Consider the following 14,343-nt stretch of genomic DNA (forward strand, 5'->3'; position numbering starts at 1 on the left):
GAAAAGTTTCCATAATTTATTTTAATATTCTGTCAATAGTGAGAAAATAACATTACTTTATTGTTTGGATTTTGTTTTACATTTAAGCACTCTTCAAGTTTTTATTGTACTATAATTAAAACAGCAGAAGGAAGAACATATGGAGTACAAATACAGATATTTTTCTTATGCGATTTTATAATAATTTATTACACGCATTACAGAGATGATTTGTTTTAGGAATAAATATAATAACAGCCACTACCCATACCCAACAGGAGACCGAAGAAAAATGTAACCAGCAAACTTTTTTTTTTCTCTTTTTTCCACAATGGAATACATGTTTTTATGTTTCAGTTGTGTTATAATAAGTAAATAAAGATGTTTTAAATATTTTGACCAGAAGTTTTGATTGGCGCTATTGACAGGTGACCAGTTCGTAATTTCTACACGGATAGCGCTATATCGAAGCATTTTGGAAACAAGGTTTCCATTTATTGTCGATTCGTTTTCGAAACATGAGTTTCTCTCTTTTTAGACACAAATAAGATATTTATAATCTAGATGAGTTGTGTCCGACTCCCATGTCAATTTTCTAAAATAATGAATTAAAATTCCACCATTTTGGCTAGTGATAGCGTTTTTAACTAAAAATATATATTTTTATCGGCTGTTGAGCTTTTAAACTCATAAGAACGCTTTCCACGTACATTGATTTATATATTTTTATTTTCAAAACTATGGTATAAAAACAAAAATATTTTGTAGCAATAAATAATAATATATAGAAGGGGCATTAGAAATATGAAAATACATTATTAAATTAAACGGTCAATTTGCTTTTGCCAGACATTTTTTGTGCGAGAAAACCTAAAAACAAATATTTTAACTCCGTTGTTTTCATTTTGAAATCCACACACAGACATAGACTATTTTAGTTTGGTATTTTGTTTCTTTTAGAAACAGTGGCTGCTGAAGACGGAATCTTGGACACAAATTGCAGAAAACGTTTCGAAACATTTCCTCTAAAATTTTGATTCCGCATCGAAACATTTCAGGAAACGGCTAGTGCCATCACATTAGAAACACATGTAATAAAGCCCTATAAAATATATAGGTTTTGGAAATGTTTCCTATTTATAGAATTTCGTTTCCATTTTGTGTCAAGAAACAGAGACACAATTATTAGAAACATTACCTAAAATGTGTCCAAAAAAAGGCGGGGCAGACATAAACTTGGGATCCAAGTTTATATCTTCATAATTATTATACTACATTTTCAACAATGTCGAGGTAATCCTATACACGTAATGTCTTACTATATGTGGTATTTTTCAACTGAATTACGTCCATATATTTTCCGTCTAAACGGAAGTCCTGGAGATGTGAAATATAGCTCCCTTTTCATATTGTGTCGTCTTTAGAGGTGGTTAAGCCACTGTCATTTCATATCGGGGATTATCCAAATATTTCTCTTCTTACACGCCATTGCCTTTAAATAGGGATTTGCCTTCGGCGAGCTTAATATGTCCCATTCTTCAGGATTTTCGTTTGTGACAAAATAAATACAAGCGTAGGACTTTCGAAAAGAGACATGTGGTTGGAGTTTCTTTTGCTACTCGTTATCTATCCTCGTTAAAACTTTGGTCGGTATCTTTCTCTAATATTTTTCAAATAGAAATATAATACGATGTCTTGTTATCCGTATAAAAGTATACGGGGTGTCCCATTTATGTGTGTTTTACAGGGTTCACTAACTAGTAATTGGTACAAAGATACTGCTTTCACATTACTGTGCTATTTTTTATGTGCTATTTTTTATGTTATTTATGAAACAGCAGAGATTTGGTGTCTGGCAGAGAATTTGGTGACGTAACAGTTCCGGACAATGGCATAGCAGGTGCTCTATGGTTTCTCCTTCTTTTTTGCATTCTCTGCAGTAGTCGTAGTTGGAAACCGCGAGGTTTACCCCCGTGGTGCTGTGACGAAACCTTCAATTACATGCGCACTAGGTTCTTTTTGTGCTCTAGTAGTCGTTTTGTATTTTTGCTGACCACAGTATTCGAGCTGTAGCGCAGTCCTCAGGGTGTTGAGTTAAATAATTAGACGATTAGACGCCGTCATTGTTAGGTTAGGTTAGGTTGTTTTTTTATTGTTAATCTGGATTAACAATAAAAAACAAACAACCAATCACGGCGCGTCTCGATCTATTACAGGAAACGGTGGGAACTAATTTTTATAACACGGGCTTATATTTGTGTTTACTTCTGCTATTATTTTTCCAGAAATGTTTTGCGAAATGGCCACGTCTCTTGCTGCTTGGCCTTGATAGTAGGTCTTATAGCTTCCTACAGTGTGTTGATCGTCACAAGTGGTGGGTCCTCTGCCACGGCCTTTCTCCTGGCCCCCTCTTTGGTGAGTCTGTCCGCTTCTTGGTTTCCCACCACATTGCGGTGGTCTGGCACCCAGCACAGTGTGGCCCCGCCGTGGCGCTGCCAGGACAGTGCTTTCGGCAGTCCATCACAGTTTTCGATCTCACCGATTGTATGGTGATGCTTTTTAAAGCACTCAAGCTGTCAGAGTATATCACGATATCTCCTATACAACTGACTGCTTCCTTTATAGCGATAACCTCTGCTTCTAGAAAATTACAGTCATCCGATAGCCTTAATAGTCTATTACCTTCTTCATTTTATAACTGTTTAGATAAAAATTCCAAAAATCGACTGCAAAAGCTGCAAAATTCATGTTGTAGGTTTGTATTTGGCTTGCGGAAGTATGACCATATTTATGAAAAAATAAATATACTACAATGGCTCAAAATAGATAACATGTATAAGTATCAGATATGTAATTTTACACAAAAAATAGTTTCCACAAAGACACCTTCATATTTCGATGTGATGTAAAAAGAACGTTACGATATCCATCGTAAACAGAACGTTACGATATCCAAATAAACTAGAATTTCCTGTTTACAACTACTCTCTCTTTCGGCGCTCATATCAATATAATGCAATTTTATTGTTCAATAATATTGAAAATAATGTTAAGAATATATCTCTAAGCACATTTCGGAAGAAGCTTAGATAGTTTACCTGAGCCAACGATTTGACGTCTTCCCCGCCCATGTCACATTTTGTTAAGATTGTTTTTGAATGTTTTTTGGTTTTTATTGTCATAATAGATGTTGTTTTTTTTTTAAATTTATTTTATTATAAATATTTCATTTTTGTATTAGTTCACTAATTAATTATTAATTAACTATAATAGGCTACTTGCACATACTTTAATTTTCACTTGAAAACTACTTAAAGACCTTTATAAATACAACACGTAGCACCTCCACGATGTTATTTCCAAAAAGAATTGCAAATTATTTCAAAATTTCGATTATAAACTACACCCGGGACCTTTAAATTTGACGTCACACGAAAACGTTACACCATTGGTTGTGACGTCACGAGGTACGATTTCGGTAACGTAGTTTACCACGAGCGAATAAAGTCTGCCGTTCTACTGAAATATTCGGAAATTTCAGCAACAAAAAAGCAAAGAATTACTTGTCAAAACTCACGCGTGCAACTAAGTAAAACTCAAAATCACAAAAAAAAAGGTTCAAATAAAAAAAATATCCTGAACAGCCCAGTTTGGCTCTACGATGCCTATCCTATAAAGGATTTCTTCTAGGATTTCTTGTTTTATGGGTAAATCAGATTTTGAAGTACTGGCTTCACACAAAACATCTTGAATAATACTTTGACTTGCCCTCTTTATAGCACCCATTCGTACAGTTTGGGGATAAGTCTGTTTTCTATCTTGCTGACAAGCAAAAACTTATGGGGAACTACATCTTTTTCATTTGTTTTTGAACATACACCATTTTCCATTCCATACAATTTGCCATATTTTACTCCAACTAGAAAAAAAGTACTATTTATAAACTTCACAAAAATAAAAGTGAGGTTAGTTGAACACATATTCCTTATTTTCCTATTGTTTTATATTTGTATTTCTCAACTAACTCAAAAATAAATTTGTAATTTAACTATGCTTTTCAAATTTACATAAATACTTACATTAAATGGTTGTCACAAAGGTAGATATAGATTTTTGAAGAACTTAAGGCTGGCGTCTTATTTTCTAGAGCCAGATTTTTCGCTGTTTCTCTTCGTTAGGCTAATGTTAAATGTTTTTCCAGGAGTGGAAAGTGTCGTACTTTTGCAACCTGGTACCATACAGTATCGATAAATCATTCTGCATTCGAAAATTAGTTAAAAACCTCGCTGAAACTCGTAACTCAATAGAATGTCAAAACAAAATAATACCTCGTGACGTCACTATCGTAAGTGAGGTCAAAGTCGACGTTTTAGCGGGCTTCTCATCAATTTGAATTTTAACCACTTATTACGGCATTAATACACTAAATATTTTAAAAATATTTTGCAGAGGTGCTTTTTGGGTCTAAATGATCATTTTAAGACAATAAAAAAAATATCTGCGAAGGGCCTATTGTATATACTTATAATTTTTTTTTCATTGAACAGCTTAAGTAGAGTAGCTATAGCTAGATTTTGCCTGAAGAAGGAGTATTATGTATTTTTGTTATTTTTCCTTAAATAAAGCAATTTATTATTATTATTATTATTCTGTGCTATTACGCGTTACTGTTCGGGTCGGTCTCAGTGGTCGGATAAAGCGGGTGTGTGGCTGAAGGAAATATATTATATACGATCCTGTCATGTTTAGGCCACACTCAAAGGAGAATTTGCTACAAAACCATATAAATTATATATCACTGTAATTACAAAACTTCAATCTATTTCCGTATTGTAACGGAATTTTAAATTGTCTTTATTTTTGAGAAATTGTAATCCATACATAAGGAATATTTTGTTGATGTTTCAAGTTGTCTAAAAATGTGCTACAACACGGATATAGTATAATCCTTTATCTTTAATTTCCTTCTTCATTTGTCTAAAAATACCTAGGCAGTTTTACATAAAACGTTAAATGCCGAACGCTTATTTTGTTACTTTTTCGGACTAGTGGAAATGGAGACTTAAAGATCGTTGAATGTTTAATTCCCCTGAAAATATGCCTATTCCTGTGCCTCCTGAAGCCATGGAAGCATCTGTGTAGACTGCTATAATAACAAGAATTAAATAATGACAAATTTTTCCAATCAAATTTTGATTAAATACACTTTTAATACAATATGTCTATGCTGTACCTTTATTAGCGTATTTATTGCTTTTAATTTGTTATTCTTATTAATTATTTTCAGAAACAATGTCAGGTGGCAGTTCTTCCATTAGGTACCGGAAATGACCTGGCTCGAGTTCTAGGTTGGGGAGCTAGCTGTGACTCAGACGCACACTTACCGCAATTACTAGAAAAGTACGAAAGAGCTAGCGTCAAAATGCTAGACAGGTAAATATACACATTTTTTTTCAAATAATAGCTTTAGCTTTGTATTAAGTTTGCAATAAATTAGTTAACACAATTTGATGATTCAGTTTTCATGCACCTTCTTCTTGAGGTGCCTCTTGTCAGCGAAGATTGGCGATAACCACAGTGAATTCTTCTCCTCTTTTTGCTGCTCTGACGAGTCTTTCATTCATGTGGACACTCATTCCTGTCCAATCTCTTATATCCACGACATGTCTCTTCTGCCTGTACATGGCGTTCATTTAATTTTACCTCTAATGATAATGTGTAGTAGTTCGTACTTGTCGTTCCTGAGAATATGCCAAACTTTACGAATTTCCCTTTCTTTATTTATATTTAGAAGCCCTCCCTCTTGGTTTAAGCTAGGTTGACACGGGTAATGAAGCACGATCGTCTCAATTTCGTGAGCTACGAAAGTACCAAAACGCCATTCGTGAAAAACGAAAATCGGCCATCGATCATAAGCTGTTTACAGGGCAAACGTGCCAGTGTTCTATAAAGTTTCGTTTGTGGAAGGTTGTACACTAATGTGCCACATATTACGACATTAAAAGACGAGTGAAATAATTAATTGTGGCATTCATGTCAATATCTCTTCACAGAGTTACTGATATTTACTATTTTACGTCTTTTCATCAAACATTTCTAATTTATTTCCGTGTTGCGAGTGTCATTACTGTATATAAAAATTCAATTTGTATTTATTTTAATTATGGTTTTGTTATGCAGATGAAGTTAATTTTTATAATCATATATTAAACATTCAAACTTTTTTCTGCGACTTCTTATTCACTATCGATTTGGTTCGTGAAATATCTAACACGTTTGATTTGCTTATTCACAATCTTGACGTCTTTCGTCTTGATTCATTTCGATTCTTCTTTCACGAATCTACCGTTGACATGAGGTGTCGTCCACGAAAGTGTGGGCTACGAACGTGCTTCACTATCCGTGTCAACCTAGCTTTACGCGATGTAATACGGAATCATTTGACATGCTCCATTCAAGATATCTTAAGCATCCGATGAAATAACCACATTTGAAAGGCTTTAATTTTCCTCATTGTAGTTACTTTCAGGGTCCAGGATTCCATTTCATATAAGAGCACAGAATAAAAAAAATTGTGTATGCCAATTTAAATTGAAACTTCTTACTAACAGCTATTAATTTGAAGGATTTATATTTTTTTATGAATGATTTTTATAAACTTCAAAAAAAATAGAGTTAATATAAAGCCGTATCCTAATTCTAGCTTTATAATCTTATATATTTTTTAAATTTTTATTAAAAAACGATAATTCCATTACCCAGTCGAATGGCTGTGGCCATTAAACCAAAATACTACTACATCTATATCTCTGACTACTACTAACTGCTACTATATACCGCCATTACTCACTGACGAGTATTTGACGTGTCAAATACAAATAACGCACGCACAAATATAATGCACGCATCAGAAGATGGTCACGCAAGGCGTTTTCTTTCATGAGCTTTTCTGTGACTGAAAAGCCCGATAGGTGATATTATCTGTCTACCGCACTCCAGACATTCAAAAATCTCATTGCTTTGTTGCCTTTTTACTTTTTGGTTGTCGCTCTTAACTGAACTTTACAATTCTTCTCCATTCCGTTCTATTGTGAGCTGCCTCTTCCCACTCATTCTGCTTGTTAATTCCCTTTAAGTTTTCGTGGAAAATATTCTTGAACCTTTTGAGTTGTCCACCCGGCCTCCTCTTACCATCTACAAGCTCACCGTAAAGCAGAGATTTTGGTACGCGGTTTTCTAGCATTCTGCATACGTGACCAGCCCATCTTAAGCGGGACTTTGTAATCATGACTTCAATACTCTCGCAGTTAGCTTTTTCAAGGACCGATACGTTTGAGACATGATGGAACCATTTTATTCTTAAGAGTTGCCTAAGATGTCTCTGTTGCAACTTGTTTAATGCGTTCATTAATCATGGTGGGAAATATTATCGCTCGGTACACCGCAAGTTTCGTTTTTGTGCTCAAGTCATGATTGTAGAAAACCCTGTCTTTTAATTTCCAGAATGCTCTTGAGGCGCTGCTAATCCTGTGCTGAATTTCAGAGTCGATATTGGCCTTTTCCGAAATCAAACTGCCGAGGTAATTGAATTCCGCTACATATTCAACCCTCATCTCCGATTTTTATAGCATTGTTGTGATCTTCCGGGGGAGTGCACATGATTTTAGTTTTATCGATGTTCAGCTTAAGTCCCAAGGCCTCGTATGCCCATGTATATGTGTTCAACATTTCTTGCAATTGCTGTAACATATTTGCAACTAGAGCACAGTCATCATCGTATTGAAGTTCTGTGATGAATTTTGTACGTGTTTTTGCCCTGAGTCTTTTTATGTTAAACAGACCGCCGTCGTATCTGTATCTAATGCCCAAACCTCTCTCCTGCAATTGGCTGTCCACTATAATGGAGAGCGCTGCAATGAATATATTGAATAGGAGAGGCGCTAAGACACATCCCTGCCTAACGCCTGTGTTTGTTAGAAAGGGATCGCTCAGTGGTCCATGATATGACACTCTTGATTTGTTGTTGTTATGGAGGCTTTTACACACTGTAAGAAATTTGATGGGTACTCCGAACTTTTCCATAATTGCCCAAAGTGCATCTCTGTTCACAGAGTCGAAGGCTTTTGTTAGATCGATGAATGCAACGAAAAGTTTAGACTGCTGCTCTTTTCCTTTTTCCTGTAGTTGCCGGATGGAGAATATGGAATCGACGGTACCGCGGTTGGTGCGAAAACCCGTTTGCGATTCTGGGAGGATTTTTTCTATATATGGGTGCAGGCGGTTTGACATAATTTTTGCAAGAATTTTTTCTCCGATAGCCAGTAGTGAAATTCCTCGGTAGTTTCCGCAGTCTGATGCACTTCCTTTGTCCTTAAATATATTCACTATATTCGCGTTGCAAAAGTCCTAAGGTACCTGTCCGCTTTCCCATATGACATCAGAGAGAGCCTTAAGATGACCAATAAATTCTTTACTTGCACACTTATAGATTTCCGCCGGAATCGCATGAGAGCCAGCTGATTTGTTGCATTTAAGCTGTTTTATGGAGTTCTTTATTTCCTGTTCTGTTATTGGAATGTCTAATACATCGAGGCTGTTATACTGAGGTATTATGTTGAGTGCTTCTATATTGAGGTTGTTTTCTTGGATAATGATATGGCTGTAATGCTCTTTCCAGCGGTTTCTGATTTGCTCTTCCTCTTTTAGAAGTTCGCCATTTTGTGCCATGATTGGGCATCTTGCCTGCTTAGTTGGACCGTATACTTCTTTTACAGCCTCGAAGAATTTACGATACTCGTGATGCGTGGCATACTCCTGAATCTGACTAGCTTTTTGCGACCACCAGTTATCCTTTAGTTGGCGCAGGTTTCTTCGGAGCGTGTTGTTAGCTGCCTTAAAGTTGTCTGCTAGTCTTGGATTGTGTGGATTTGCAGTGACGGCTTGATGTGCTCTATGCTTTTGTTCCAACAAAGCCTGTATATGCGGTTGATTTTCGTTAAACCAGTCTGGTTGTTTCTTTTTGTTGGATTTTCCCAGTACTGCTTCGATGGTTTTGTGAATCGCATCTCTTAGTTGTGTCCAGCCATGTTCAGCATCCACGACTGAGATTGAAGTTATCGGTGGAAGTGATTCTTTGATGGCTTCCCGGAGGGCGTCGGCGGTATCGTTGTTCTCTAGACCACGTACGTTCAATCTGGTCATGTAGCTTTGCTTTTTACAGTGTGGATGTTTGGGTTTTAACTGGATTTTCATTTTTGAGATTAAAAGTCGAACTGCTACTAACCAACAATTTGTTTTGTGTGGTCTGTGGTCTGTTTAAATGTTTTGCCTATGTTGTTTATTGTTATTGTAATTTTATGAATTTTATGTTCATTATTCATGTTGGGGATTTATTTTTAAATTAATGTTGATCGTTAGGCAACCAGTCTAGATCATATAATATATATTTTGCATAACCAAATTTGTCACTCTAAATTTTACGCAACCAAATTGTCAATCTAAATCGCTGTCTTTTTTATACAGCTGTCACTTGTCTTGTCATTATTCAATTCACTACCCGAACTCTCAAAGTGTTAACAAAAGTTTCACCTTAAAATAAAATTTCAATCAATCACAATTATTGTTTATCTCCATCATTTACCAGATTAATAATACAAAAATTACAGCTCAGTTGCAAACAATTCATTATATTAAATATATTAAATTATACGAATATTCTCGTTGGTTATTGGTTTGAAATAAATATGACAGTGTCCTCCAATCAGTGGCGGCTCGTCAGGGTAGGCAAGGTAGGCGGCGCCTACCCTAAGATTTTGGCAGAATTTAAGCGATTTATTACATTACATTATTTACTATTAATGTTGCCAATACATAAAAATACTGTTAATACACGAAAGTGTGTTTTAATAATCACTATTATTTTAATATTTGTTGTCTTGTATATTAACACTACCGCTGGCGTACGGTGACCGCTGACTGTGCCGCTGCGTTAGAAAACAAAATAATTTTGACCGTTGGAGTGCCTTTGTTCGGCGATTTCTACATCGCCTACTATCAGAGTCGATGCACGACGTACGGCAGTGTTCTGTCTCTGTCTAACTCATCGTGCGGTAGCGACGCGACGTAAGTCGGAGTTGTATCATATTAAGGTGGGGTTTAGGCGAAATCTCCGGTCGCCTTCGCGTGAAGTCGTGGAGGCTCGGTAGGCTTAGATGTTAAGGGGATACTTCGGATATTTCATAAAGAGATATATCACATTTCGTTAAGGGGATATTTCATATGTTTCATTATACGTAGCATTTAAAACTTTTATATGAAAATTCAAAAAACGTTTAAAGCAAATTGGAAACATTTTTTGGGCTTCTCCGAGATTATTAAAAATGGTATAACCGGTTGTATTTCAGAACACGCCACAGAAATAAAAGAATCCGAAATAAAAAAGCGCGTTATTTTATTCGGTGCAAGAAGACGATACAACAGATATTACAGAAAATAAGTCTCTGTGCTATTTCAATTCGATATGTTAATAAAAGCGGCAAAGTCAAATATCTTTGCGAATTTTATTTTATGAAATATTAGATATAATAGATAAAATAGATTAATAAAAAATATACTTGTACATTATGTCAATCATTATGTCATTACGTTAAATGCTGTTATTCTTGCTTTAGTTTTGTCCTAAATATTTTTGAGCTATGTTTTTAACCCAGAGTTAACATATACTTACAAACTGGGCTAGGGTATTATGTAAATTAGGGGGGGGGGGCAAATAGACGCAACTAAAATTGCCTCCAATGAAAATCCGAGTTACTAACTCTAAATTCTAATTCTGAGCTGGTGATGAGAGTTAGATGCTTTACCTAGACCGTTATTCAGAAGCTACAATCCTATCGATGATAATATACATGAAATCAACGTTGGTACAGTATCAAGTTTATTATAGTAATTGTCTTAGCCGCGTATGGCACAGATCGTTACCCAGTATTGCCACAAGCTTATTTTTAATCGGGGTCGAGATCATCACCAGATAGCGGGGTTAATTTTTTTTACAAAGGGGTAGATCTATCCCGAATGGGGTAGCTGTGGCAACACTGCCTCTATCACTGTTCCTCTCGCTAGTTCGCGCGCCACGGCCGTCTCGCGGTTGTCACGGCCGCCATTCAAGGCCGTGTGAAGCATTTTAGGGCATATGTTCATAGAAACTTTTTGTTTTATTTTCATCTGAACCGAATAGATGCACTATTTTTTGGCACGCTGTATATAAAAGCGACGTTAAATTACAGGTGGAGTGTCATGGCTTTCGAACGAGCCATTGCTGTGCCAAAATTATCCTTGACCCCAGGCCAACCAGAAGGTCAGCTCCATATACAAATCACGCAATACGAGGATACTCTCAAGGGTCACTTGGAGAATATTCTTCAGTCGGATGAGACTTCTGTTATTATAAATTCGGCAAAGGTAAGTACCCAATTATCGTTTAAATATATTCTTGTCGAGGACGTTTAAAGTAGAAAATTTTTAATGAGATGTATTTCAAAAGCGGACATTTTAAGGATGTAATAAAATAAAGTAATACAATGGCGGCCTCCAATATTTTTTTTCTGATTTTTCTTTATAGAAACTATGAGTTCTTATTATATATTTTAATAAATAATAGACCCAAATAATGTAGATCAACTTTACTGTCCTACTTTCTTTGCGTGTTTTACAGGATTCCTCCTTTATGAGTAGAAATATAAAGATGCGGTTTTTACATCACTTTACCACTTTTTTATGAAACTAAAATGCTGCCCTCTTACTTCCTGAAATACAGGGCGAATTTGAAAATATGACATTTTTCGACCCCCTTTGTATCTCGATTATCCTATAACTTATCGAAAAGGTGAAAACTGAGTCCTATAGAGTTTTTCACTTAGAATTCAGTAGCGTTACTAGAATATCTTTTATTTTTTGCCTTATTATGGGCGTTCTAAAAATACAAGAATATACTCTATACTTATTTTCATAAACCAATGTGTTATCTAAAAGCTGCACCACTATATTTTCAGTGCAGTTTATTAAAATAACACGATGGAAAGCAAAATTATCTGGCTAAATTAAATTAAATAAAATAATAATACTTTTTAACCTAGGTTAATTCATTTTTTCTACAACTAATTACCACAATAATTAAATTTTAACAAACAATAATTATATTTACATATAACCTACAGGAATTTGCAATTTTAAAATATACAGGGTGGTCCGAATTGTAATCCAGAAGCTATGGCAGCATATTCTGCAGATAAAAATAAGTAAAAAAGTTCGTATAAATGTAGGTCCTAAAATGCTTACTTTCGGAGATACAGGGTGTAGAAGTTTCATTTTTATTTCGATTTTTTCCAAATCATTTCTGAAGTAGGCAAAATTTCAAACCTAACATCAATATTTGAATGAAAATTGGTGTCTGGGAGTTTTTTGACATGAGAAATTTGATTTTGATGTCAATATGACTCCTACTAGTAGAGGGCTTCACCTACATATTTTTAACCAGTTTGAAGTGTAATAACTTTTCATCGGTACCTGTATAAAACTACCGAGCGAAAAAATACACATCTCTGTGACTTTTTACGTAAAAAATATCTCTTTGTAAAAATCGCTATGAGCACAACCGTTCTTAAGATATTTAGAATGGAAATAGTCAATGCATGTCATTATTGACGAAAAATAAACACGTTGAGTAGATAGTTATTTCCATAGAGTTGTTATTTCACTGAAATAATAAATTTGGAAATTTTTTTTTAAATTAATCATACATTTTTCTGCAAAAAATGATGATAAAACAGTTTCTGTTGAACTTCTGGCACAAAACCATTTCAAATTTACGATTTCAGTCTAATAACTATTTAGTCAACATGTTTAATTAATGTCAATGATGACAGGTATTGATAATTTCGATTCCAAATATCTCGAAAACCATTACTCGTAGCGATTTTTACCAAGAGACCTTTTTTACGTAAAAAACGTCGTAAATGTATATTTTTTTAATCAGTAGTTTTATACAGGTACGGACGAAAAGTTATTACTCTTCAAACCGGTTAAAAAATATGTAGGTTGCGCCCTCTACTAGTAGGAGCCATATTGACATCAAAATCAAATTTCCCATGTCAAAAAACTCCCAGGCACCAATTTTCATTCAAATATTGATGTTACTTCAGAAATTATTTGAAAAAATCGAAATAAAAATGAAACTTCTACACCCTGTAACTCCGAAACTAAGCATTTTAGGACATACATTTTTACTTATTTTTATCTGCAGAATATGCTGCCGAAGTTTCCGGAATACATTATCACCCTGTATATTAAGAAAAAGCAGACTCAAGCCTCTATAGTCGGATCTAATAATCATTTGTAATTTTCACAATTTTAGTTGTTATACTATTTATACTTAGCAACAATGAATTGTGTCTATTAACAATAATTGTATTATTATACCATATCGGCATGAGACAGTCTTTAGGACTGAATCCACTTAATCCCACGCTATATTTTATGCTCTTGGTAACCTTTGCTCTTATTTCTTTCTTCAGTACATCTGGTTATACTGAGCATACACGGAAAAAAATCATTTCTATATTCAAGAACAATCATACACTTAAAATTTTACACTTTCTTTAAGGATGGTATTCTTTCCATGAGTACAACAAATATTTGGAACTATTTTACTTTTACACTTGCTTTTTAAATATAGTTATAGTCACTTTAAGTAATTTTGAATCTAAAAAAAGAATAAAATGACTTATATTTAAGAAAAACTTGTATTACTATCAAGTGAATAAATCATTTAGCAACGAAGAAACTATTATTAAATGAAGTATAAATGCTTTTATATAATAATAAGTAGTATTCTTAACTTTTTTAAAACTTTTACTTGAAATCGGGGTATTAAGACTTTAAATAAGTATATTATTCTCGACGCGAGAATAACACCCCATTTCCAAGAGTTACTATTCTTATATTAAGTGACCATCCCCAACAGCAACAACGCAACAGTGCATTCCTGATTCCTATCTTCATTTGGTTTCTGTTTCTCCTCTGCGACACGAGACGCGCCGCGCGCCGGGTACTTTATATAAAGTTTTTTTGTTATCATTTGTGCTTGTGATATGTTAAAATGGAGGGACCTTCTTCAGGCATGGGAGATGACGGATTTGATCCCAAAATTTCAAGGTAATTTTAGCAATAATCCTACATTATTTGATGACATTGGTTTGAGGTTAGGGGGACTCCATTTTAATATGCATTATTTCTTATACATTGGTGGTAAACTAGGTGTATGTACGCGTTTGGAATGATTCAATTATGTTTTAACAATTTTTATTATCG

The 14,343-nt window shown here is 34.6% G+C and overlaps 1 protein-coding gene across 1 annotated transcript in view; it reads left to right on the plus strand.

Annotated features, from left to right (window-relative positions):
- Positions 1 to 14,343, plus strand: part of LOC115889203 (diacylglycerol kinase eta-like) — a 192,454-nt gene that overhangs the window by 94,134 nt on the left and 83,977 nt on the right. The window contains exons 6-7 of the mRNA XM_030909153.1: positions 5,267 to 5,412; positions 11,262 to 11,436. Coding sequence (XP_030765013.1) covers positions 5,267 to 5,412; positions 11,262 to 11,436 — 321 coding nt within the window. The remainder of the gene's footprint in view (positions 1 to 5,266; positions 5,413 to 11,261; positions 11,437 to 14,343) is intronic.

This window comes from Sitophilus oryzae, unplaced genomic scaffold (assembly GCF_002938485.1).
Source record: "Sitophilus oryzae breed Bouriz unplaced genomic scaffold, Soryzae_2.0 scaffold_811_pilon_pilon, whole genome shotgun sequence".
Classification (NCBI taxonomy): Eukaryota; Metazoa; Arthropoda; class Insecta; order Coleoptera; family Curculionidae; genus Sitophilus; species Sitophilus oryzae.